Source organism: Eschrichtius robustus, chromosome 3 (assembly GCF_028021215.1).
Source record: "Eschrichtius robustus isolate mEscRob2 chromosome 3, mEscRob2.pri, whole genome shotgun sequence".
NCBI classification, from domain to species: Eukaryota; Metazoa; Chordata; class Mammalia; order Artiodactyla; family Eschrichtiidae; genus Eschrichtius; species Eschrichtius robustus.
This window is the reverse complement of record NC_090826.1, coordinates 33,381,460-33,406,157: the sequence shown is the minus strand read 5'-3', so window position 1 is coordinate 33,406,157 and position 24,698 is coordinate 33,381,460. Positions and strand designations below refer to the sequence as shown.

The following is a 24,698-nucleotide window of genomic DNA, read 5'->3' as shown; positions in this document are numbered from 1 at the left end:
GCCAGGAAGGTTCTTGTAAGGGGCTCAAAGTCACATGGAAATGAAAAGGACTAGGGCCTGAGCCCAGGTCCTGCCCCCAGGCCCGGGCTCGTCTTATGGAGATGGGTGGTTCCTGGGGTTGGGACCCTGGACCCCCTTCCTCAATGTTCTGAAGATGGGTGCTGATACCAGGGCAGCTGGGATGAACGAGTGGGCAATGGAGAGAGTCCCTGCTCCCAGGTATCCAGGGGTATGGGCCAGAGGGTGGACACCAGGGAAAGACACAGTTTCTGGGCCCCTGGCCCCCCATAATGTAAGCTCCATGAATGCAGTGACTTATCTATCTTGTTCACCACTATCTCTCCTATACCCAAAACAGGGCTTGGTGCAAGAGCAGATTATTGATAAATATTTGTTGAGTGAATGAATGAATGAGCAGGTCCCCTCTTATACAGCTGTGGCCTCACACTCCCCACCTATTTGGGGAGGGGGGTTTGGGAAGAGGAACTCCTCTCCCCAGCATGGAGACCCAGGGCAGCAGAATGGTGGGAGACAGGCAGGAACCAAGACAGAGCGAAGGAGGACATAGCAAAGAGGTTCCAGAAGGCAAAGTTGAGATCAACTCTTTCTTCCTAGCCCCCCTACTCCTATCCAGTCAAGCACTCACCCCATTCCTCCTCCCTCCAGCACCTCTTCACTGACCACCACGATTCCAGCACCATCCCCATCCTCACCCCCAGTCCACTTACCTTGCAGTCTGTGCACCCCTCCCCCATCTACAATCCTACAGTGGCTTCTCATGGTTCACAACCTGAGGTCCTCAGCCCAGAGCTTGAGGCTGTGCACACGCTAGGCATCAGCCACGCTCCACCCCTCCATACTCTATTTCCACCCTGGTGACTTTCATGCTCTCTCCTCTCCTTGGGATGTTCCCCCTTCCTCCCCAAAAATCCCTGATCTGCTTTGAGGAGAAGTGCTCCCCCAGCCCCTGGTTGGGATTCCTGGCCCCCTCTGGGCACCCCAGGACCTCTTTGTGCTGAGATAGTTCCTACCTCTGTCCACTCCCCACCCCCCACAGGCTCATTAGGATCCATCCATCAAGGGCAAAGCCAGTTCTGACTCCTCCACATCCCGCGGGCTGGCCAGTACATGCTCAGACAGTATCTGGGAAGCAACAAGAAGGCCCAGGTCTCCAGGGCCTTAAGCATCAGTGAGTCAGGAATGTCCCACTGTCCTCTGAAGCCCAAGAGTTCTCAGCAAGGGCATCTTGGGGTTGCTACAGAGGTGGGTGGGTGGGTGGGTGGAGGGAGGGCCAATGCAAGCCCACCTCAAACTCTGGTGGGGCTGGGAAAGAGTACAAATGGAGACGCACACACTATAAGTCTGAATATTTAAAAGTTTAAATCAAGCTAACAAGCTGTTAAATAAAATATGATCTATGCTTCCTGACACATATAGCTTCATAATGATCTGGAAGGCTAGGCTTGAATTTAAAATCTTGGACTCCTTGGAGTCCCATGTTGGAATCTGGCAGGGAGGGGACAGCCAGCCGCTGCTACCCTCCAGTCCCTGGCCCATGGTGTGCCCTCTTCTCTTCCCACACTGGGATCATCCCTCACCGGAGGGGGCCTTGGATACATTCCTGTGGCTGCCCCCAGCCTGCTCTCAACTACATTGGCTGCAAACAGCTGCCCTTGGGCCTGGGAGCACTCACACAACAGCGGCCCTTGGGATGGCGAACCAGCAAAGAGGTCTGTGCAAGGCCTGGAGTGGGAACTCCAGGGTCCCCTGGAAGGTGTTCTAGAAGAAGGAGGGCCGTGCACAGGCTCCAGGTTGGTGGTATGCAGGGCCATAGAGTGAGCGGGCAGAATCCTGGACCCCCGCCTTTGACTCACCTAGAGCAGCCCTGCTTTAATGTATTTTATATACTGTGTCACTCCTGTGCTCCTGTGTCACATTTCATTTAAAGAACCAGATCTACTGCTTAAAAGCTTGCAAAGCACCAGTCAGGACCCTTCCCTCCTACTGAACAATGGGGAAGCTGAGGTTACAGGGACCACAGTCATGCAGCAGTTTAGAGCAAATCCAGTGCTCGATCCCAGGGCTCCCGCTTCCTGGCCAGGCCCTGGCCTCCAGGGGCACATTTCCGATCAGTAAGACCCAGTGCCTCCAATGGACATGCCACTGGGAGGTGGTGAGTACCCTGTCCCTAGTGGGGTTTAAGCAGGCCTGCTGCTGGGGCCTCCTGCCTTGACGGGGGCTGGACCCTCCACTCAGGACGCTCAGCTCAGGAGTGGATTGAGAGGCCAGACCAGGCCCAAGAAGGAGAGGGAGTCCTGGTATAAATAACCGTGGGGGGCCGACATGTTTGGGCCTGTCTCCTGGGCGACGGCTGTGTTTACCGCCCAGCGAGGGGGGGCATGGCCCACACATTTGCCTCCCTGACTTGTAGCCAAATTTCTCCAGGAAGAGGTGGCCCAGGATTAGCCCCAAACACTCCAGCTCTGTACCCCTATGAGGTCTTCCCCCTAACTCTGCCCCAACATGGGCCCAAAACCTCCCTGACATTGCCCCCATCCTTCAGCCCCAAATCCTGCATGGCACTGCATCTCCACCAGCCATAAATGCCCCAGCATTTGCCCCCATAAGTCCCAACTCTGCCTAAATCAGTGGGGGGCTGGAGGGTGGCGGGAGCGTGAACAGGGCAAGGGAAGGCCCCAAGCAGAGTAGCTGGGTGTGTGCCAGGGATCTGAGCTGGGGCCACTGGGCACGGGGGCACAGACAAACCTCTCCCACGGCCCTGGCCAAGACAGAGGAGGGCTGCGGCCCCCAGATTAGGAAAGTGCAAATCCCTTTCCCCAGCCCAGTGCCCACGCCATGCCTGTCATGTGCAGGGCATTAGTTGGCCAGACTCCATCGTGGGAGGGGCTGGCAGGTGCCCTGTTGGTCATCCCACGACCAGCTCCTCTCCCCAGCCAGCCAGGCCAAGAGAAAAAAAACCTCAATGCAGGAGGGCAAGTGGAAAGGTCCCCTTCCCCGTGGGGCAGCAGCTGCAGCCTGGCCCAAGCACAGAGGCACAGGGGTTGATGTGAGCTGAGTTCCAGCCTGCAGGCCAGGCCAGCCTAAAACACACACACACACACACACACACACACACTCTGCCCAACCGACTGATGGATCTTGCTTGGGACACCAGCTGCTTTTCACTGAGAGCTCAAAATAGGAGCTGTGTCCATCAGGGGTCCTAGACAGGTGCCCAGACACCTGGGCTCCAGTCGCATATCAGCCACTTCTCAGCTGAATGCCCTTGGGCAAGTCATTTCTCCTTTCTGAGCCTCAGTATAAAATAGTGTAATAAATATCTTCCTCCAGAGTTATGAGAATTCAATGGGATTCATTGAGTAAACATTAATTAAGCCCCACAATGGGCCAGGCATGCCTTAAAGCATCAAGTGGGAGAGGCGATGTTCTTCCCAGTATGAGGCAGCATTTTGGACCCAGAGGCTGAGGCTCAGGGATGTGAAGAGACCTACCCAAGACAACACAGAGGGGACCGAGCCCAGGCCAGCTCTGCAGGGAGGTTTTCACTGTTATTTATTGTTGTTGGGGACAATTGAGACTCTTGGGCTGAGCCTAGGCTCTGCCACTGACCTAAGTTTGGTCTATGCCCTGTTCTGGGCCTCAGTTTCCCCATCGGTAGAGTGAGAGGGCTGGGTGGGATCCGTGATTTCCACACCCTATTGAGCTGGCAGACAGGGAGGGAGCAAGGAGCTCGGCAGGCTGGGCCTCCTGGGCTCTACCCCCTCCCCAGGGCACCCCGCCATCAACTGGGCCTAACCCGGTGCTTTCATGGGGCTGCTCTAAGGTCACTGTTCTGGGGACCCCCTTAGACCCCAGACCCCCTTTGCAGGTAGCCTCAGGGCCTGCACCCACCCCCTCTGCCTCCAAGGCCTCCCTCAGCTCATTCACACACACCTTCCCCCAAGCCAGGCTTTGCATAAGCAGCTGAACTTTCCATACAGGCAAAATCCAAGGGCTTCAGGCCAGGTCTGGCCAGGCCCTGGCAGGGTTAGTGGGCAGCTCCAGAGGAGACGCTCAGGGGGCTGGGCCATGAGGGGAAGGCGAAGGGAAAAAGAGGCCAAATGGCTGGCATCCCCAGGGCACCCTGCTAGAGCCTTCCCCCAACCATCCTCCTCGCCAGACCCAGAGGGGTGTTTCTAAAATACCAATCTGCCCATGGCACTCCCGTCCTCAGTTCCTTCCTGAACTCAAGCCTCCTCCAGGAAGCCACAGCTCCTCCGTCTGGCCTTGCTCACGTTCCAGCCCCTTCTCTGCACACCTCCTGCCCCGTCTAGGCTCCCACTCTCCTGCCGTCTTTCAGTTCTTTGCAAATGTCATGTTCAGACCCACCTCTGGGCTCTGCCCATGCTAGTCCCTCTGCCCGGAATGCTAGTCCCTCCTCCTGTTTGCGTGGTTGACTCCTACTCCTGCTCACGTTTCAGGTCTCAACTGAAACCTCTTCCTCTGGGAAGCCTTCCCAGCCACGGCCAGTTTGGGACTGGGCCAGCCCCCAGAGGACTCCACCCAGACAGCTGTCAGCCTCCTGGTGCTTCTTCCCCCAGGGAGCACGGGAGGGTCTGATTCATTGCTCTGTCCCCAGCACGTGGGATAGGGCCTGGCCCCCAGGGACTGCCAGTCAAGGCTTCCCAAATGAGAGAGGAAGAAAGGAATGAGTCTCCAGTGTAGAACTGGGGTGGAGATAGGACCTGAACCTTAAGGCTCAACTGGTCCTCACAGCAGCCTCCCAGCAGGCAGGCCCGTCAGGGCCAGTTAGGCATAATATGGTGGAAAAGATGACAGCCTCCAGAGCTGGACTTGCGGGGTTTGAATCCTGGCCCCACTACCTACACCCAGGCAAATCACTCAACCTCTCTGAAAAATGGGCATAACCGCAGTAGCTACCTCCTCTGGTTGTTGAGAGGAAAAAGTGAGAGAAAAAGGGCAAGTCCTCAGAGCAGCATCTGGCGTACAGCAGGCGCTCCATAAGCATCGGCTGTTATTGTCTTTATTATTATTGAGAGCCATAGCAGCGGGGGACGCTAAGCCTCCGAGAGGGAGGTGACTGCCCAAAGCCACCCAGCAGGAAGGTGTCTCTTGCTTTCCCACCCTAACCCACTCCCCCCACATACACTGCGAGTGCCCCCCACACCAGCCCGCCCACGGTGGCCCGGCAAACCTGCTCCCACCCGCTCACTCCAGAGTCCCTGCACACTCAGGCTTCAATTCCATCCTCCTGGACATTCACCGCTTAGTGGCTGCATGACAGGGCATATGCTGACCATTTAAACTTCAGTGTCCTCTTCTGTACAATGGGGTAATGGCAGTGCCTACCTCCTAGGGCTCTGAGAAGGATTAGATGAAGTAGCATGTGGAAAATACCCCGGATCTGGCACCATACCCCGTATAGGTTAGACTATGAAACTCATTACTGTGTGAAAACCATTAGAACTCTTGAGCTTCTGAGCCCCCAGGAAGGTGGTCACAGAGCCCCGGCCGCTGTGCAGGGGGCTCCTGAGGAAAGCAAATGCCAGTCTGGCCGATATGCTCTTACAGGACCTGTATACCAACCACCCTCCCCCACAGTGTCCCTTCCTCAGGGCTGAAACCAGTGCAGGCCAGGGCGAGATGAGGGGTCCAGGACCCAAGAGAAGAGGGAGCATGCGCTGGGGGGCAGGGAGAGTAAAAGCACAACAGGCCCTCTTCTCTTCAAAGCACTTTGTAGTTCATGAAGCACTTGATGCAGGCAGCGGCCCTGGGAGGTGGGCAGGTGGAGATGATAATTGTCATTCTACATGAATGGAAGCTGGAGCCTCAGAGAGGTTGAGTCACCTGCCTGGGGTTACACAACCTTTAAGAAACAGAGGCGGGAGCCAAACCCCAGCCTGCTGACAGCTGGTTCAATGTTCCTTTAACTGCGGGGTAAGCCCTGATTCTGGGTGACCTACCCCTCATGCCCCGGCCCCGAGAACAATCTTGGCAAGAGCCCTGGGCTGGTCCTCACTGCACTCCAGGGCAGGCAGGCCCTGAGGCCCAGGAGGAATAGACCGGGGAGACTGTCGGCTGCCCCATCCCTCTAATCCTTTCATCCCCACCCAGACTCCTCCCACCTCTGGCCCCAGAGCTCAGGAGGGAGAAGGCAGGATGGCGCCCAGACTCAGGGATTTCACGCACCGGTAAAATTTTCAAAAACAATTTAGGGACTGCATGAGGTTGTCAGCTTTTTATTTTGCCAAGTAAGGACATTTTTTAAAAATTCCCAGGCCCATCATTTCATAAAAGAAAGGACATAATCTCAGACTAAAAGAAAGTCCTTTAAATGAAATAAATTTAGCTTTGTGAAAAAGTCACCACGTTGTCCTTATTTCTCTCAGTTTTGCCTTAGGCCACTGAAAAAAGCCCGGGTCTGCTGACGCGTGTGAGAACCATTTTGGAGCTTCGGCTTGGGAGTCACACAGAGATGGGTTTGAATCCTGACTCCACCACGGACAAGTTGTGTCATTTGGTGCACATTATTTCCCCTTTCTGAGCCTCAGTTTCCAATCTACAAAATGGGAACATGAATAGTGCTGCCACACAGTGGTACCTGGAGAGCTAAGCGGTCTAGAGTTTGCAGAGCACTAGTTCTGAGACAAGATCAATCAAGGCCAGGCTCCCAGCCAGCGGCGCCTCCCTGTCCTGACGCTGCCTATGGCTCCCCGTCGTCCACAGGGTAAAGCCCACCTCTGTAGCCTGACCCTCTGGACACACCAGACTCTGCAGATCCTGGGGCAAAGAGGGTAGAAGAACAGAGTCCTGCCTCAAAGCCTTTGCTCTAGCTGTGGCCTCCACGTGGAGCGCGCTCAGGACAAAAATCACAAGGGCTTCCAGCTCACTGCCTGCACCCAGAGGACCCAGGGGTCCTTTTTCCACTTCTCTCTAGTCGGCAAAACCCTTCTCATCCTAACAACCAGCCTCAATGTCACCTTCATTCCCTGGCTCAGCAAACATTCACTAATTACCGACCACGCACTGTGCTCAACCCCACCATACAGAAGAGCTCAGAATACACAAGGGAGGGTGAGTAGACATCAGGGGGCTCCGAAGGGCCCCCAGTCAAGCCAGGGGTGGGGGGGCGCAGGGAGCGGTTCCAAGAAGAGGTGGTGCTCAAACTGGGATCTGAAGGATAAATAGGAGTTCGCTAGATGATGGGGTGGGCGGGAGAGGGGACGGACTGTGGGGTGGAAGGAAAAGCATCTGGAGTATTAAAAGCACACCTGGGGACACTCTAGGTTGTTTCTTAGACAAGGAGCAAAGGATGCTCGAGAGAGGGGTTCCTGACTTGGGCACTGCCGGTGGAGGAGTCACTGTTGGGGGGAGGTGGATACGTTTGGAGACAGATGCTGAGTTTGAGGTGCCCAGGGGATGAGAAGGCGAGGCGTCCACAGGAAGCTCAGGGATGAAACTGCAGAGGGGGAGGCTGTCATCACAGAGTTGAGCCCCCAAAGTCACAGGAGTACGTGCACACACATGGAAACTGTGCATGGAGAGGAGGACAGAGTCCCCAGGAGACCCAACATTCAAGGGGAGATGGAGGGGGCAGAGCTGCTGACAGAACCCAGGGAAGAGCCAGAGGCGGGTTGAGGAGAGTCAAGGGAAGGGCGTGTGCTAGCAAGGAAGGGCCCCTCAGGAAGCAGCCCGGCAGCATCCCAGGAGCCACAGTCTGGGTTCAAATCCTGTCTCTACAACTTATTAGCTATGTTGACTTTGGGCCTTAATTTCCCTATCTGTAACATGGGGCTAATTTACTTTTCGACAAAAAGGAAGATAAAGGGCATGGAGGGAGGCTTGGGTCACATGTTCCCCCCGCCCCCATCCTGGGTCTCTCCCACCAGACTGGCAGCAGTCCCCAGAGGCCAGAAGATTGGATGAGTGAATGAAATCAGGGGCTGCCCCCCTCCCTCAGAGTAGAGGGTGGAATGGGAAGCAGCTTTCCTCGGTTCTCGGCGGCTCCAGCACCACTCTCATCTATCGCGGAGGGGAGGTGGAGAAGGCCCCAGGAGTGCTGTGTCCTTCCTCTTGGCCTCAGTTTCCCCATGTGGGAAACAAAGCCATGAATCTGCTTGAGCTCGGAGGCCCTTCTGCCTCTGATGCTCTGTGGCAGGACGAACGGAGGAAGGGTGAGGGGAGAAAGACCTAGTCCAGACCTACTGGTCCTGCCCCAGGGGAGGAGGTCCCACAGGGGTCTGGGTCCCCATTGTCCCCAGGGACTGGTCCCTCCAGAAGAGGGTGGCAGCCGGGCCAAGGAGGGCAAGAGCAGAGGTGCCAGGATTGTGCTGACAAAGCTGTTCCTTCTCCCCTCCTCTCTCCCTACCCCTCCCCTCCCAGGGGACAGCAGAGCCCGGCAAAAAATAAACCCAAAGACAGTGACCTGGACAGGCCTGAGGCTCCCAGGGCGGAGTGGCAGGGAAGCAAAGATGGAGGAGATGATCACCGCCCCACAAAAAGCAAAAGGGTGCCTGATCTGATCCCCCCCTGCCCCCCCACCAACAGAGGGGCTCAAAGGGAGCAGCTCCATCCACTCTCCTTCCATCACACTGGGAGGGTTGGGTGCCACCTGCTTGATAGGTACAATGAGCAGAGTAAATCTTGTTCAGGCCAGCTAGACATGGGTTCCCAAGTTTTGGAAAAAGTACCCCAGGGAATCTCACTCTACCTCCTGGTTTGGGGCAGTCAGTCCTTCCTCCTGTCTGACCTCTATCTCGTCTGCTTCAGTGGGCCCATTTATCTCCAGCAAGCTGCTCTCCCCCTGTCTCACCTGCCTGGCCTAGATGTCTGAGGAGTCTCAGGAGAAAGCGTTCCCCAAATTTCCCTGCAGGGATTGCGGAGGGCCCCTGGGCCGGAGACCCCGCTCCACCCACTGTTCCCCAAATCTTTGAGAGGAAGGTATCGCTGAGCTCCCTGCTCCCTTGCCTCCCTCCCTCAGGCACTGCCCAATTAGTCTGCTGCCTGGGGCTGCCCCTCCCAGTCTCACCTCCCCAGGTGCCAACCCCCAGGGCACGCAGATCCTGCCCTAGGGACAAGTTGCCCAGAAAGCCTAGAGTCCTGGGGGGAGTGCTTGACAGAGGCCCCAGAAGTGTGACCAGCACCCTCTCCCCAGCCCCTCAGAGTCCCCGCTGGGGGCAGGCAGCCTTCCCGGTGCCCTTCTAAGTGCTGCCCAGTCCTCTGAGGAGCTCAGGAAGAAGGTGCTGGAGAAGAAGTGCCACCACCCCGCACCCCACCCCTACCCCCACCCTAAAAAACTCAAGGTCTGAGACAGCGGCTCCTCCCATGCATGCAGAGTCCCTCTGGGCCAGGCAGCCCTTAGGATCCACTTTCCTGTTCAGCCCCATTTTACAGAGGGGGATAGTGAGGCTCAGGGATTGGGGTAGAGTAGGGGTGGGCACCTTCCCAGTAAGTGTTGGGACTGAGACCTCTAAGTCTCCTTTGGGATTCCCTGTCCCTATTCCCCAGAACGAAAGGCTCAGGAGAGAGTGGGGGATGGCCCTCCCCTCCCAGGAGTCCCCAGCTGTCCCCCTGGGCACCACGGCTTCACTGCCACCTGCCTGGGGCCAGACCAGCTGCAGAGTTTGATAACGAGGCCCACATCTCAGCCGTACAGCGACACCCTCACATGCGCCCTCCTCCCTGTACGCACACAGACACGCTCACGCCTACTCCGTCTCTGCAAGTCCCTGGGGAGGAGGCAGGAGAGCCCAGTGGTCCAGGCAGCCTCTACAGCCTCCTCACTGGGCAACCCTCCCCCCGCACTCCGGAGCGGAGTGCAGGCGTGCTCTGTCTCTCCCTCTGCCTCCCCAGACCTGGTACAGAGTTGACGCTCTTTAACTCTGTTTGTCAAGTGAAGGGAGGGACAGTCAGTGAGATCCTAGGCACCCAGGTTGATGTCCCGGTGCCACCATTACGCTCGCTGTGTGACCTTGGGCAAGTGGGCGATGTCTCCTCAGCAGCCCCACTTTCCTCAAGCGTGAAATGAGGATAATAATAGTGCCCACCTGATGTAATGGCTGTGAGGGTTAAGTGAGAGAATGCCGGGAAGAGGCAGGGCACGGAGCATCCTAGGTGCACAGAAACGCGTCCTCAGGCTCCCCGCGCAGAGCCGCTCACCCCGTGACCCAGGCGAACGCAGCTCCTGCTGACTCCCAGGTACACCCAGACACACTCACCATGCTGACGAGGACATCCGTCAAACCGCTCCCCAGGAAGGGGCACGATGATGATAATAACGATAATAATAATAATGGTGATATGATAACGGCTACTATTTGTGCCCAGCATGGTGTCAGGTGCTTTCACTCACTTGGCCCTGACAATTCCAGAGGCAGGTATTATTAGTCCTATTTTTCAGATGAGAAAATGGAAGCTCAGAGAGGTTAAGTAACTTGCCCAAGGACACACAACTGCTAAGGGTGGAACCAGAAATGAACCCAAATCCGTCAGACTCAGATCCCATGCTCTTAACCCCCTGAGGGGCAGCCTCTGGAGAAATGAAAAGTAGCCCCTCTTCCTCCACCTCAGCCCCACAACTCCCATACCGGGGCCTTTAACAAAGGGGCTGCCTACAGGTCAGACACAGCATTCCCCGCTGGGCCCCCTAGCCCACAAGACGGTAGGCCCTGGCCAAAGACCCACATGGGTGCAGGGGAGGAAGGGGGAAGAGAAAACCTCCAGCTGGCTTCTCCAAGTCTGGGGAAGTTCCCTGCACAGCCTCCTCTGGGGGCAGGGCCTTGGCCCGCTCTGCAGAGCCTTCCTCTCTCCTTGTTCCCCAGACAATTTCAGCTCCCTTGACTGGCTCAGAGAACCTTAAATTAATCACCCATTCAAACTGCTGCCATCAGCCCAAGAATAATCACCTCTTGAAACTCTCCTGGCTCCAGCATTCTGAGAATATAGGCTTCTGCAGCAATAGAGATTGAAGTTAGACAACCAGCAGGGCTTCCTCGATGGAAGGAATGAATGTACCATGGAGTTGGGGTGGGGTAGCAGACAGTGAGAATTCCAACCTGCTCCAGTGACCCCAAAGGAGAACGTGGAAAGGAAGGAGCAAAGGGGGTGTAAGGGGTAGGGAGAGAGATAGAATAAGGGCTAGAAGCCCAGCAGGATGGTCTCTCCACTACGCCCTTCTTACAAAGACCAAACAAAAGCACCAGGACTGAAAAATAGCAGCACGAAAAATTTGGGTCACACCCCAAGACTTTCTCCATTGCAAAGCCAAGTTCTTGGAGCAGTCTTCCCTATTGGCTGGGGGAGGAAAAATACTATCTAAAGTCCTGATCTGGGAGGCAGAAGGCCTGGGTTACTGGCATAGTTCTACCACCGACTCATCGGAGGTGACCTCGGACGAGTATCTGCCCCTTTCTGTGCCTTGGTAAACCCAGCAGTGCACCGCAGGGCTGGACAGAGGACCTCGGAGGGCCCTTCAGGAGAAGCAAAGGCCAGCAAAGTCCTAGGAAGCCAGCCACCCACTCCCATAAGGGTCTGGGGCTGCCCTCCAAGGCAGATGCACAAACACACACAGATCCATAAGGGCAGACCTGTAGCTGTGAACAGGTGGAGGCAGAAAACGCAAGAGATGGGGCCGACTCAGCTCCGTCCTAGAGGTCTAGGCTGGGGCGCAGGCCCAGGTGTGCGTCTGTGAAGGCAGAGAAAAGGTGGGAGCAGCTGTGCATTAGATTTCTTTGCATTGGATGTATGCTGTGTGTGCTCTTGTGACATCTCTGGGCAGGTGTGTCCAAGTGGCCAGGGGTGCGTGCACGAGACAGACCATCGGGCATGCAGCAGGGATGTGTGTGTGCAAAGCCGTGCACAACAAAAGTGTGACTGCACTGGGTGAGGCTGGGCAGTTTCCACCCGATTCCACAAAATTCTGCCGCTGCCCACCCCCTCCCCCCCCACCAACAGCCTGTGTGCTGGGGGCACAGAGGGACAGTGACGCAGGAGTGTGGCTCCTGAGGAACCCAGGGTTGGGGTGCTGGCTGGAGCTGAGGTGCAAGAGGAAGACAGCACCGAGGCAGCACCAGCTCTGGGCTGAGGCTCCTCCACGCTGACTGGGGGGACCTCTCTTGAGCCTGTCTCCTCACCTGCAAATAAGGAGGGCCCCAGCACCCGCCTTACCGGGCTGCTGAAGGACACAGTGAGAGTGGTTTATAGAGGGCACTCAGCACGGTGCCCGGCACATGGCTGATGCTCCACGTGTGATCAGCAATTTCAGTTCAAACTCCAAGAGCCAACCCAGGCAGCCTCAGGGAGCGGCGGGGAGGCCCTGGACAGAGAATCAGGAGTCTTCGGCCTGGGCCTGCATCTGCCACTGATCCACTGTGCGATGTTAGTCTCCAGAGCCTCAGTTTTCTCAGAAACAAAATGGGGCTGTCAAAATGTGCGGACCCATCTAGCAGGGATGCCTGCCTGGGGGCTCTGGGCACCTTTTGCTGGGATTATTTCCAACGCAGGTGATGTTCTTTCTCAGACGGTCAGGGTGGGAGCTTGGTCGGGGGCACCGGGGTTGGGAGCCTGAGGGGCCCAGGAGCTGCTGCTACCTCCTCTCCTCTCCATTCCCACAGCTTCTGACCCCAGGGACAAGGCTGACGAAGGATGTTTACAGAGCACAAACCTTCACTTAGAGAAAGTTCTCGGGGCAGCTGGGGGCTGGGAGCTACAAGAGTCTCACAGCAGCGGCAGGCGGTGTGGGGAAGATGAGGGGAGATGGGGCTTTGGTCTGTACCTGTCCCTTCCAGGCCTCTGACTTCAAAAGGGAGGCCAGGGTGGCCTTTGACAGAGTGCAGCAAGGAGGCGAACATCCCTCCCAAAGGCTCAGAAGCAGGATGGGCAGCGATGTGGTGTTTCTCAAAATTCAGGGAGCGGGGCCTGTGAAGGGCTGAGGGCTGAAATCAGGGACTGGGGCACGGGGGGTGTGGTAGGGGCTTGGTGACAGGACCAAGGGCCTAAAGAGACGAGGGAGAGCTTGGAGAGGGGCCAGCAACCCTTCCTTCTGGGTCTCAATGAGAAGAAGACAGGAGTCAGCGGTTCCCACTTCCCAGAGGCCTGTGGCTGCTGGCAAAAGCGGTGGAACTGGGGCTGGTCCTCTGGGTGATGTTCCACACCTCGGGGCCAGAGAAGGTGCAGGTTCTGGGTGGGGCTCAGAGGGACATGGCTGGCAGGTGTGAGGGAGGTGTCCCCTGGGGTGAAGGGACCCGGCTCACCTCAATTCCCTCCTTGCTGAGTCCTTCTCTGGCAGGCTTTTCTGCTGGGGCCCCTCCCACCAGGGCCTGAGTCTCTGGGAAGGGGGTCCTAGCTACCTATGCACACTGGACTCCCCTCGCTTGGACTGCCTGTGAGAGTCACTGGGGATGGGGGAAGGATTTGACCAAAAGTGCAATAATCAGGCTAGAAGTCCAACAGCAGGAAGCACGTCCTGGCTCGCCCAAGACCCTGCAGTGAGTGACTGCAAAGCCCCACATCTGGAGCTCCTCAAGAACAGGAGAGGCCTCCTGTGCGGCCCCCTCCCCCAGGCCCAATAATAACACCAACCCCTCACACTCCCACAGGCCCTTGCGGCTCACCAAGTTCTTTCCCACCCATTAACTCGTCCAAGAGGGAGGCCCGCAAGGCTGGGGTTTCTACCCACTTTGATGGCCTAGAGATCTAAAGCTCAGAGAGGCGCAGTGATCAACCCAAGATCGCACAGCATGCAAGAGGTGGGGTTCCTGACACCTCAGCCCACTCTGACCTCTAAGATGAATGACCAGTTCCCCGAGATCCCCAAATGTCTGGACGTTTTCGTGCCACATTTCCTCTCCCAGAGCTCCTGAGAGATGCCTCAGCCCTGGGCTCCTGGGGACAAGTGGTCAGAACAACCATGTCCCTGGCCAGGGCATTTCTGGCATCCAGAAAGGGCAGGATGTGGGGCAAAGGTACTAGCGGATTTAGCTCCTGGAGAGGAAGGAGAGGCCCCTCCAGAGGAGGTGAACACAGTGCTGGCCAGAGAACACAAGGCGAGTCCTTCACCCTCATATGGGCTGAGAGGCCAGGCCCGGGGACCGAGGACCTCCACCTCAGAGCTCTATTGCTTCCCAGGCCCAGCCTTGCCTCGGAAAAGTCATCTCCCAAGAGGAGCCCGCGGAGGATGCAGCTGCTCCCTGCGAAGTGTCTCAGCCTCCGTGGGCACCCAGGCTGCAGGGTGGGCAAGGGCGCCTCAACGCAGCGGCTCTTAATTAGCAGTCCCCTGCCCCTCATCCCCAACTCCACCGTCCCTGCTGCCCCAGCAGAGAACCCGCAGCACTCCAGCAGCCCTCTCTGCAGCGAAAAAGATTCATCCAGGCCCTGCCAATGGGCATTGGGGGTTGGGCTACTCCTAACCATTGACCCTGACCCTAAGTGTGACCTCACGTCCAGAGCGATCTCAACTCTCTGCCCCCGCCACCCCCGGCCCACCACAGGAGGTCTCTGCACCGAATCGTGGCTGCTACCTTCAGGAGCATACAGGCTGAAAGAGTTCCCTTCCGCTACCCTCCCTGTGGTCAGGGGGCTCCTTTGCCAGCATTTTCCTCCCCTCCGCTCTGAAATTCTGTGGGCCAGCTAGGATGGGGCAGAGGCAGGCAAGCAGGCAGCAGAGGGTCAGGCAGGAAGACAGACCAAAAGACAGGTGGAAACAGACAAGTAGAAGAGTGAGATTCAGGTGGACAGGTGGATAGACAGATGGACAGACAGGCACACAGATAACTGGACAGGCCAACAGAGGGATGGAAACAGACAAGCAGAAAGACTGTTGGATAGTTGGAGAGATGAAGAGACAGGACAACTCACACACAGGCAGAAACTCACTCCAGCAGAGGGACAGCCAGACAGGCAGAAGGACTGTGGGACAGTCAGGTGGACAGGCAAGGGGACCACCCAGGAGACCCCAAGACCAGAGGGCCCTCTCTGGGGGCAGCAATAAGGGATTAATATCAGCACATTTCCCAGGGACGAGAGGTCTCTCTCTCGGGCACCTTCGAGCGTCCGAGAGCCAGGCCCAGCCCTTCAACTGATATCTGCGGGGCCTCTCATGTTCCCGGCTGGGCCAGGCCGTCCCCCAAGACTGAGCTCTGAGCTGCCAAAATTCGCTCTTTACATCCAAGAAGGGTCAGTGTTTTTGAAAGTTGTAGGAGCCTGGTGAGGGGGAGGAGGGGGCCCGCAGCGTGAGTGTTTCCAAACCTACTCCTCTCCTCTTTCTTTTCCCCCAGGGTGCCCAGAGCCAGGCCTGGTGCAGCGGCCAGCAAGCTGGGCAGGCTAGCTGGCCGAGCCTGCAGGGCAGGCGGCAGGGCCCACTGCTGCCGCTGGGAAGTTGAGGGTGGAGGGGAAGACTGAGTGAAGACTCAAAATCAGACAGCACACGCCAGTGTCAGAACTCTGGTGGCTCAAGGGGACCCCCAAACACCTATAATTGGGGACCAGCCCTCGGCTGGGGTGGAGGTCGTCCCTGGAGAGGGACATCTCCGAAGGGAGTCCAGGGGGGAGGCCACTGTAGCTACAGAACTGGGGAGAAGGTGACAGTGTGCGGGGGCCAAAGGGCCCTCTGTGTCTGGGACACAGGGAGACAGAAGTGAGGAAGAGAAAAAGGGAGCCGCACTTTAGTGGCTCCCGATTGGAGAGAGATGGGGAACAAGAAGCTGGACGTGGGGCGTTCCTGGGACAGAGAAGCAGGGGTTGGAGATCAGGATGGAAATCAGGAGTTGAGGTGGGGGAGGTCAGAAGCCAGGTCAAGCAGGGGTCAGGACTTGGAGAGAGGGGGGATTAGGGTCAGGCTGGGGGGGAGGGGGTGGATCGGAAATCGGGTTCAGGCCTGGGGGCAGAGCGATGAGGGTCGGCCGACTCGGGGACTGGTGGGCAGGAGGCGGAGCCAAGGTGGGGCAGCCGTCCCCCGGGACCCCAGGCTCCGGCAGGGGCCGCGCGGGGCGGCAGCGCGAGGGCACGGTCGGGGGCACGGGGTAGCAAACTCACATGAAGACGTGGTAGACGAAGGCCCAGCCGCGGGGTCGCTCCAGCACGTTGTAGACCCAGTTCTGCAGGCGGCGGTAGCGCTTGTGCGCGGCTGAGGAGCGCTGGCCGCAGGCGGAGCCCGAGCCCGAGCCCGGCCCTGGGAGGGGCGCGCCCGGCGGCAGGGGGCTGCCCAGGAGGCCCAGGCGGCGCGGGGAGCCGCCCCCGCCCGCCTCGCCCCGCTCGCTCTGCACCGCCGTGAGCGCCACCAGCTCGGCGCGGGGGGCGTCCGCGGGCGCGGGGGCTAGGCCGAGGAGGCGCGGGGGGGCCTCGGCCATGGGCGGCGCCGGGCGGGGGGGGGCCGGGGCCCGGGTCCGGTCCGGGGCGGGGGCGCGCGAGGGGCGCTCAGCGGCGCATGGCTCGGACCCAGGGCCGGCGGGGCGGCCCGAGGCGGGCGCGGTCGGCGGGGGCTAGGGGTCGGGCCGGGGCCGCTCCGGGGCCGGGGGCGGGCGCTCAGAGCCGGGGGGCCGCCGGAGCCCGCGCTGACCGCCCGCTTCCCCGGCGACTGGGGCGGCTCTTTCCGACTCCAACTCTCTTATTACGCGCTCCATGCCGCTCGCCTTTCCACCTGCCGCCGGCGCGCCGCTCACATGTCAGCCTCCCCCGCCCCGCCCCTCCCCCGCCGCCCCCACCCGCCCCGCGGCCGCCTTCCCAAATCGGGAGGGAGCGAGCGAGCCGGCGAGGCCGGGCGGGGGGAGGGGACGTGCGGAGAGGCGGCGGGAGGCCGCCCCCGCCGCGCGGGCCGCCGAGTCGGGGCGGGGACCGGACCGCATGGCGGCGGCCCCCGGCTGGTGCGAGCGGAGCGCCGGGCTGCGCGGGGCTGCGTGGACCCGAAGGCCGGGCTGGGGGCGGGATGCCTCATGTGCGGTTGTGGCGAGTGGGGCGAGGAGTCGCGGCCGCCGTCGCGGATGGGACCCGGGTCCCGCGGAGTTTAAGTGTGAGTGGATGCAGAAGTGCCTGCTGTGTGGGCGCAGTGGGTGGCTGTGATGGTGAGATTGAGTGAGGAGGTGCGGTGTGGATGGGCGTGCAGGGTCCGGGCCGCTGGCGGTGGCGGCGTCAGCGAGGTGTGCCCCGTCGGGCCGTGCCCCGTGCGCGTGGGGCGGGGTGCGCTCGTGCCTGAAAGGCCTGTGTGTGTAGCACAGTGGGCCTCAGGTGTGTCTGCTCTTCCGCCCACCCCACCCCCGCCTCTGAGCGTCCGTTCTTCAGGATGAGGGAAGAGCCCCCGCTTAGGCCACTCTGCCCCAAAGAAGAGTCTCCTCTGATCAGAGGGGCCTGCTCCGCACCAGCCCAGTCTGAAGCGCTCCCTTGCCTCGCTTCCAGGGCAGGGCAGGGTTCAGGGCACACAGGTGTTGGGAAGTGAGCTCTGAACCAGCGCGGAGGCCAGGCAGCCTCCTCCCCAAAGGCTCACAGAATCACACCCAAAAGCGGCGGGACATTCCCCCACGGCACTCCCTCTCCAGCCGGAAAGTTCCTGGTGCCTGACCTACTCTCTCTAGCTTTGGGGAAGGCCTTTCGTTCCCTTTAGCCCCGTTGGCCCAGCACACGGTGGTCATTTGGGTTTCCCGATCCTCCTTCCTTCGTCCCCTGACGAAAGCTTCGGCCACACCAGCAGCTCCCGCCGCAGGCCCTGCCCCAGGGTGAAGCGCTTCCGCAGCAAACTCTTCCCGGTTCCTCCGGGAGGATCTCGGGGGACGGAGCTGAGCGGGAGGGGCGGGGGACGGGGTGGGAAGGCGAGCTCGATTCTCAGCTGTCAGCAAAGGCAGCATTGATCTGCTGAGCGCCAGTGGGGGAGGGAAGGAGGCAGAGCTGCCGGCGTGCTGGGAGGGGGCTGCAGGGACCTGGGGGACCCCAAACTGGGCTTGACAGCCGTTTACACCCCTACCCCAACAGTGACCCTTTTCCCTCTGCGTAGCAGAGGCTGCCTTTGGGGTCCGACCTGAATCCCTCTGGCTGCTCCTGGCTCCAGGTGTGCCCAGGGCCAGAGCCCGGTGCCCCTGGGCAGTTTATGCCCCTTCCTCACTGGTAGCTGGGAAAGGTTTCTGGACCCCAGGGCCCAGCTATGGATGCACTGCCCCGGCTGTGTTAACCCATCGTCTCCCCATGAGCTGAAGCTAGCACTCCCTAGATAGGCAGCACTGCCCTCCCAGATGCTATGGGACTGCCTGACTGGGCTTCCTCAGTCAGGGGTCCTGGGGGGTGGACTAAGGTCTGGGGACTTGAAATGGTGGGAAGGAAAGCAGTTGTAAGGGATCTGGGGGGTGTTTCTTGGGGGTCTTTTTGAGGCTCTTCTTATGTGCAGAAATGGCACTTGAACACAGGTTGCCCTTTATCAACACCCAGAATATCTGAAATTGGGTTTGTTCTGGGAAAGATGATCATCAAGCTCAGCATCACCCCTGGATGCCACGCCTCTCTTCCCATGTAGGGGACTGCAAAAGACCCTTCCTCTCCTTGTGAGGAGCCCTCACTGCGAGAAGAGGGTCTTTCATCATCTTTCCCAACTCCAGCTCCGGATGAGCCCCTCAAAGGCAGCAAGAGGAAGAAAGAGACTGTGGCTGCAGCTAGAGGGAGGGAAGTTAGATCTCAGGAGGGAGTTTCATGGGGCACAGAGGCCCGTTTCTCCTGTAGGTGTATGTGTAATGGGACAGGCCCACCACTTTTTAAAGTGGGGAGTTGTGGGAGTTCCCTGGTGGCCTAGTGGTTAGGATTTTGGGTTTTCACTGCCGTGGCCCGGGTTCAGTCCCTGGTCAGGGAACTGAGATCCCACAAGCTGCGCGGTGCGGCCAAAAATAAATAAATAAATAAATAATAAAGTGGAGAGTCATGGAACTCTTCCTAAGGGGTGGGGGGATGGGGGGATGGTTCTAGGAGGATGAAGCAAAGTTAGGTTGGTGTGTGTGTGTGTGTGCATGGGAAGGTGGAGGAGGCAGAGGAGAAAGTCCAGTTCCAGAGGACAGGTGGCCACTCTGAGGGTCACCCGGCGGCCTTCCTGCCCCGTCCGGATTCCCGGGACATGAGCATGACCGGGAGGAAGGCCTTTCCCCACAGCAGCCTTTAGTGACTAAGACACTTTTCTGAGCACACAGCTGTCTCAGGCTCTCTCCCTGCTGGGGGGTGGGGGGGGGCGTGGAGCTGTGGTTTCCCACCCTCCTCCTTCCCTCTCTCCCACCTGTTCCCTTCACCCCACCCTCAGCAGCTTCCTTCCCACCCATCCCCACCAGCCGCCACACCTCTCCCAGGTAACACTGCCAAAAAAACATCCCGCTCTGCCCTGACTCACTCACTCTGTCCCACCTGGGCAAGTCCATTCCTGGCTCTGGGCTTCAGTTTCCCCATCTGCCCATAAGGAGGGGGTGGGGCTCCAAGATCTTCTGTAATTCATCACTGTCACTTTCATCCATCAATGAAGCGAGTATTGACTGAGAGGAAGAGTGGGGAGGGAGAGAGCTCCCATTTGCTGAGCACCAACCGAGGCTCAGAGACATGTGGGGACTCACCTAAGGATACACAGCCAGTATCCAGAACTGCCTGTGACCTGTCCTCTCCCCTGGCTGGCACCTACCCACTGTGCACTGGGTCCTGGGATCAGTACTGAGGGGAACCATAGATGGCCCCATCTTTGTTCTCTAGGACTTATTCCTGCCAGGGGTGGAGACTCCTAGGTCTGAAAGGGTTGAGGTCTAGAAGTGGTGGGGACCTTGCGGCCAGGTTCAAGCCTGTCATTGACGGCCTGCCAATGTGACTTCAGGTCAACCAAGGATGCAGATTCCTTTCTTGGAGTGGGAAAGGGGTTTTAAGTCAGTGGTTTTCAGACTTTATTAGCAATGGAATCCTTTGTACAGACAGAATCTTAAGGTAGCACCCCAATATGTAAAGAGCATTCAAGCAGAGGTGTTCTGGTTGAATTGAGGTGAGGAGGTCAAGGTTCCACCCACCAGACCTCCCCCTCCTTTCTCTCCACACCCCAGAAACTGTTTTGGTTTTCTTTCTTCTTTTTTTAAAATTAATTAATTATTTATTTTTGGCTGCGTTGGGTCTTCACTGCTGCGCGCGGGCTTTCTCTAGTTGCGGCGAGCTGGGGCTACTCTTTGCTGCAGTGCACAGGCTTCTCATTGCAGTGGCTTCTCTTGTTGCAGAGCACAGGCTCTAGGCATGCGGGCTTCAGTAGTTGTGTCACGCGGGCTCAGTAGTTGTGGCTCGCGGGCCCTAGAGTGCAGGCTCAGTAGTTGTGGCACACGGGCTTAGTTGCTCTGCGGCATGTGGGATCTTCCCGGACCAGGGCTCGAACCCATGTCCCCTGCATTGGCAGGCGGATTCTTTTTTTTTTTTTTTTATAAATTTATTTATTTATTTGTTTATTTTTGGCTGTGTTGGGTCTTCGTTTCTGTGCGAGGGCTTTCTCTAGGTGCGGCGAGCGGGGGCCACTCTTCATCGCGGTACGCGGGCCTTTCACTGTCGCGGCCTCTCTTGTTGCGGAGCACAGGCTTCAGACGCGCAGGCTCAGTAGTTGTGGCTCACGGGCCTAGTTGCTCCGCGGCATGTGGGATCTTCCCAGACCAGGGCTCGAACCCGTGTCCCCTGCATTGGCAGGCAGATTCTCAACCACTGCGCTACCAGGGAAGCCCGGCAGGCGGATTCTTAACCACTGCGCCACCAGGGAAGCCCCTGTTTGGGTTTTCTTATAGCTCTGAGTGTCGCTAGAAGTCAGATGAGGGAAAGTCTCCACTGGCAATGGCAGAGGAAGCTTTCTTGGGCACAGGAGTAGGGAGGACTTGGAGAGGTGCAGAGAAGTGCAGCCAATAATGCCTGCAGCTACCATGAATGAGGCCCAGAGCCTCGTGTAGGATGCCTTAACTGCATCTTCTATTTCAGCATCCCAACAGCCCTCTGAGGTAATCCTATTCACACCCCCATTTTACAGACGAGAAGGCTGAGACTCAGTGAAGAAACTTGCCTAGTGTAGCTCTTTACCCCTGTGCTATAGTGAATGTGTGTGTGTGTGTGTGTGTGTGTGTGTGTGTGTGTGTGTGTGTGTAGGTGGGGTGTGGGGATGGGGAAGATGTTACAGAACATGGGGGAGGAAAAACAAGTTTGACAAGGGGGACAGAAGGGACCTTGAATGCTGTGCTGAGGGTCCAGTTCGGCCTGATTGGAAACAGGGAGACTGGCTGGGGCTGAGACTGAGCATGCCACAGAGGCTCGGGCTCTGTAGGAGACAGCTCAGGACAGGAAGAGTTGGAGGTGCCAGTACCCAGGGAGGTCGGCAGTTGGGGGGCGGGGACAGAAAGATCACTGAACAACAGGTTATGTCTGGGCTTCCTGGCTCTACCTTTGGACTAGTTGGTGACCTTGGTCACTCCATCTCTGCCCCAAATTCCCTGGCTATCGGGAGGACTAAATGCAGTAATACATGAAAAGGTCACGACCGTGCAGGGAGCTGGACAAAGGTGAACCATTGATCTTATCACCCTTCAGGTGTGTGTTCGGATGGGGCTGGGAGATGCTGTGAGAATTCCCTAGTCCTAGCACCTCTTCTCCTTGTGGGAAGTCTTCCTAGCAGGAGGGGATTGGAATGGAGGGTTCTCCTGGGTGTCGGCATCATGTGCATTATTTGCCTCCAGAGATCCACCTCCACTGAGAGCAGGAGGAATTATGAGAGAAAGATCGAACCTGCTTCATTTTCCCAATGAGGCCAGAGAGGACAAGAGACTGAGGCCACCTGGCAGGTAGAGGTGCTAGAGGGGCCCAAGGAGTTTCTCCCCCCTATCTGGGTGTGCCACTGAGCTGTCCCTAGCCCAGCCCCTGCTAGGCTTCTGGGCCAGTCAGCTCAGAGCCACAGAAAGCGGAGGGAGCAGTGTAGCTGAGCTCAGTGAAAGTGAACCCCCATTGATCTTCAGGGCTGGAGGGGGGCCCACAAGGCCCTTCTTGCACTGCTTCTCCTCTGCCTTCAGGATTCTTCCTCTATGACCCCAACTCCTGGAAGACCATGTAGAAGACAACACTACTGCAGCTCTGCGGGCAGGCTCCACGTTCTCAGTGAGAGCCACTGGGACAGTGGAGTTCCTTGGACAATGAGGAGGAAGGCCTTTTCTGAGTTGCTGAGAGTACAGTGGGAAAAAGCTTCCCTTCTCTCTGGTCCCATGATCAGAGAAACCTGGAGGAGGGTTCAGGGAGGGAGAGGACGTGAGTAGGAGGGATGGCAGATGGAGTGTCAGGGAAGGGGGCTCTGAAAAGGGATGAGACTTGGTAAGGGACATAGAAGTTCCGAAAGGAGAATGGGGGCTCAGAAGGGAGGCTAGGGGCTCAATGACAGGGATAGGAGGCCCAGAGAGCAGGACTGCCAGGTCAAACTCTTTTTTAAAAATAAATTTACTTATTTATTTATTTATTGCTGCGTTGGGTCTTTGTTGCTGTGCGCGGGCTTTCTCTAGTTGTGGAGAGCGGGGGCTACTCTTCGTTGCAGTGCATGGGCTTCTCATTGCGGTGGCTTCTCTTGTTGCAGAGCACAGGCTCTAGGCACGCGGGCTTCAGTAGTTGTAGCACACGGGCTCAGTAGTTGTGGCTCGCAGGCTCTAAAGCGCAGGCTCAGTAGTTGTGGTGCACGGGCTTAGTTGCTCCGCAGCATGTGGGATCTTCCCCGACCAGGGCTCGAACCCGTGTCCCTTCCACTGGCAGGCGGATTCCTAACCACTGCACCACCAGGGAAGCCCTGCCAGGTCAAACTTGATTGAACACCTATTAAAGTCCCTCCTCCTTAAAATAGTAGATACACAATATAAATGCTGGATAATTAAAAACGTAAACAAAAACACGTATCCAAGTTCAAAGGCAAGAATGAGAAATCGCTAAGGGCCAGAAATGAGAGGGAATTCCGGTGGTGAGCAGGAGTTGCAGCTGTACCTCTGAGGAGGGATTCAGCATTCCAGCGGGGTGGGAAGTACACTTGCAGACCCCACTAGTGGCAAGGGCTGTGGTAGGCTCCCTGCTTAAAGCTGGGCCTGGGAAAGTGCTGCCTGCCATAAACAGGACTAAAATATCTGCCTGCGAGCTGCCTGGTCCTTGCTTTGGGTAGAAAGAGTACCCATATGATTAGGACACCTTAAGCCCGTTCACATGGAATGCGGACTCAGAATCTGATATTCACGACATATAAAAATCCCAAAAGACACTTATGTAAGAGCTAGTTTGGGGCTGGTGCTTTTCTACAAGGCTTGGGCAGATACAGCTGAGAAAGTGCCCCAAAGGGTGGCCTCCATATCCCAGGGTACAGTCAGGAAAATGTGCTGAAACTAACTATCTCAAGGATAAACTTCACAACATATAAGAAATACAATATTTTAAGAGGCACCTCTCTCATGGAAGAATTCATATTTAAAGATCTAGAGATAATGGAGCAATCTGAAAGGAAGTTTTAGTTAAAATCTTCAAGAAGATAAAGGAAGGAATAACATCTATAGAACAAAAACAGAAAGATATCAAACAGAAACATGTAACAGATATGAACAGAACTATCTAGAAATTTTGGAAATAAAAATCAACGTCACTGACATTTAAAAAAAAAATCAATAGATGGGTTAGTAAATACAGCTGAAGAGAGAATAAGTTAATTAGAAGCTATAACTGAGGAAATCCTCCAGAATGAAGCATAGAACAATAAAACAGTTAAACATATGAAAGAAAAGAGACAAAGAAGATTGAATGAGAAACTCCAGCATACATATTATTACTTCCAGAAAAAGATACTGGAAAGAGTGACTAAGCTCTTTCCAGAAATAAGACATGAATTTCTAGATTTAAAAGGCCCACAGAGTGCCTAGTAAGATAGCTTTAAAAACAAATCAAAACTACATCTAGACACCTTGTAGCCAAAGTGCAGAATAACAAGAATAATGAGGAAATTTAAAAGCCACCAGAAAGAAAAAATAGCTTATCTACAAAGGTCCAATAATTGAATTGACAGTAAGCATCTGATCAGCAACAACAGATGCCAAAAGACAATGGAATAGTATCTTCAGAGTGCTGAAGGCAAATAATTGTGAACCTAGAATCCCACACATTGCCAAACTGTCATTTAAATAAAGGGCAAAATAAAGACATTTTGACACATTCAGTATCTTAGAAAGCTTCTGTCACACGGACCTTCGCTGAAAGAGAGAGGCACAAGGGCTTGGGAGCTGGAGAGGTGATGTGGCTCAGGGCTGCGGAGGGAGACTGGGCTCTGTTTTGGACCTGTCTTCAGCACCAGCCAGCCTGAGGAGCTCAGCCCAGCCTGTCTCAGCCGCGGCCCAGCTCAGGTTCTCCCCTCCTGAGTGCCAGCCTTGCTGTCCTCTTATTCCCCTCATGGTAGTGGCCCAGCACCCAAGCTGGGGAGTACAACTGCCAGTCTGGCTCAGAGGCCTCCTTGAGGAGGCCAGGCCCAAGTTTCTCATGTGACCAGGTTTTGCCTGGCCCTCTACCCTGGGGCCCTCTCCTCCTGGGAGGTCAGTGAGCAATGGGACAAAAGCTAGGTCCCTATGCAGGAGTTGGGGGGCGAGGACTTTCATTCTCTGTAGGAAAAGAATCACTATCAGAGGGGACGAGACCTGTGGGGCTGAGCCGCCTGGGACAGGAGA

At 57.0% G+C, this 24,698-nt stretch overlaps 1 protein-coding gene across 2 annotated transcripts in view; it reads right to left on the bottom strand.

The window, feature by feature from the left end:
• KCNQ4 (potassium voltage-gated channel subfamily Q member 4) overlaps positions 1 to 16,364 on the bottom strand; it is a 54,688-nt gene extending 38,324 nt beyond the window's left edge. For both annotated transcript variants that reach the window (XM_068537899.1, XM_068537900.1), the window contains exon 1: positions 16,051 to 16,364. In XM_068537899.1, the coding sequence (XP_068394000.1) occupies positions 16,051 to 16,364 (314 nt within the window). The remainder of the gene's footprint in view (positions 1 to 16,050) is intronic.
• Positions 16,365 to 24,698: the final 8,334 nt, after the last annotated feature.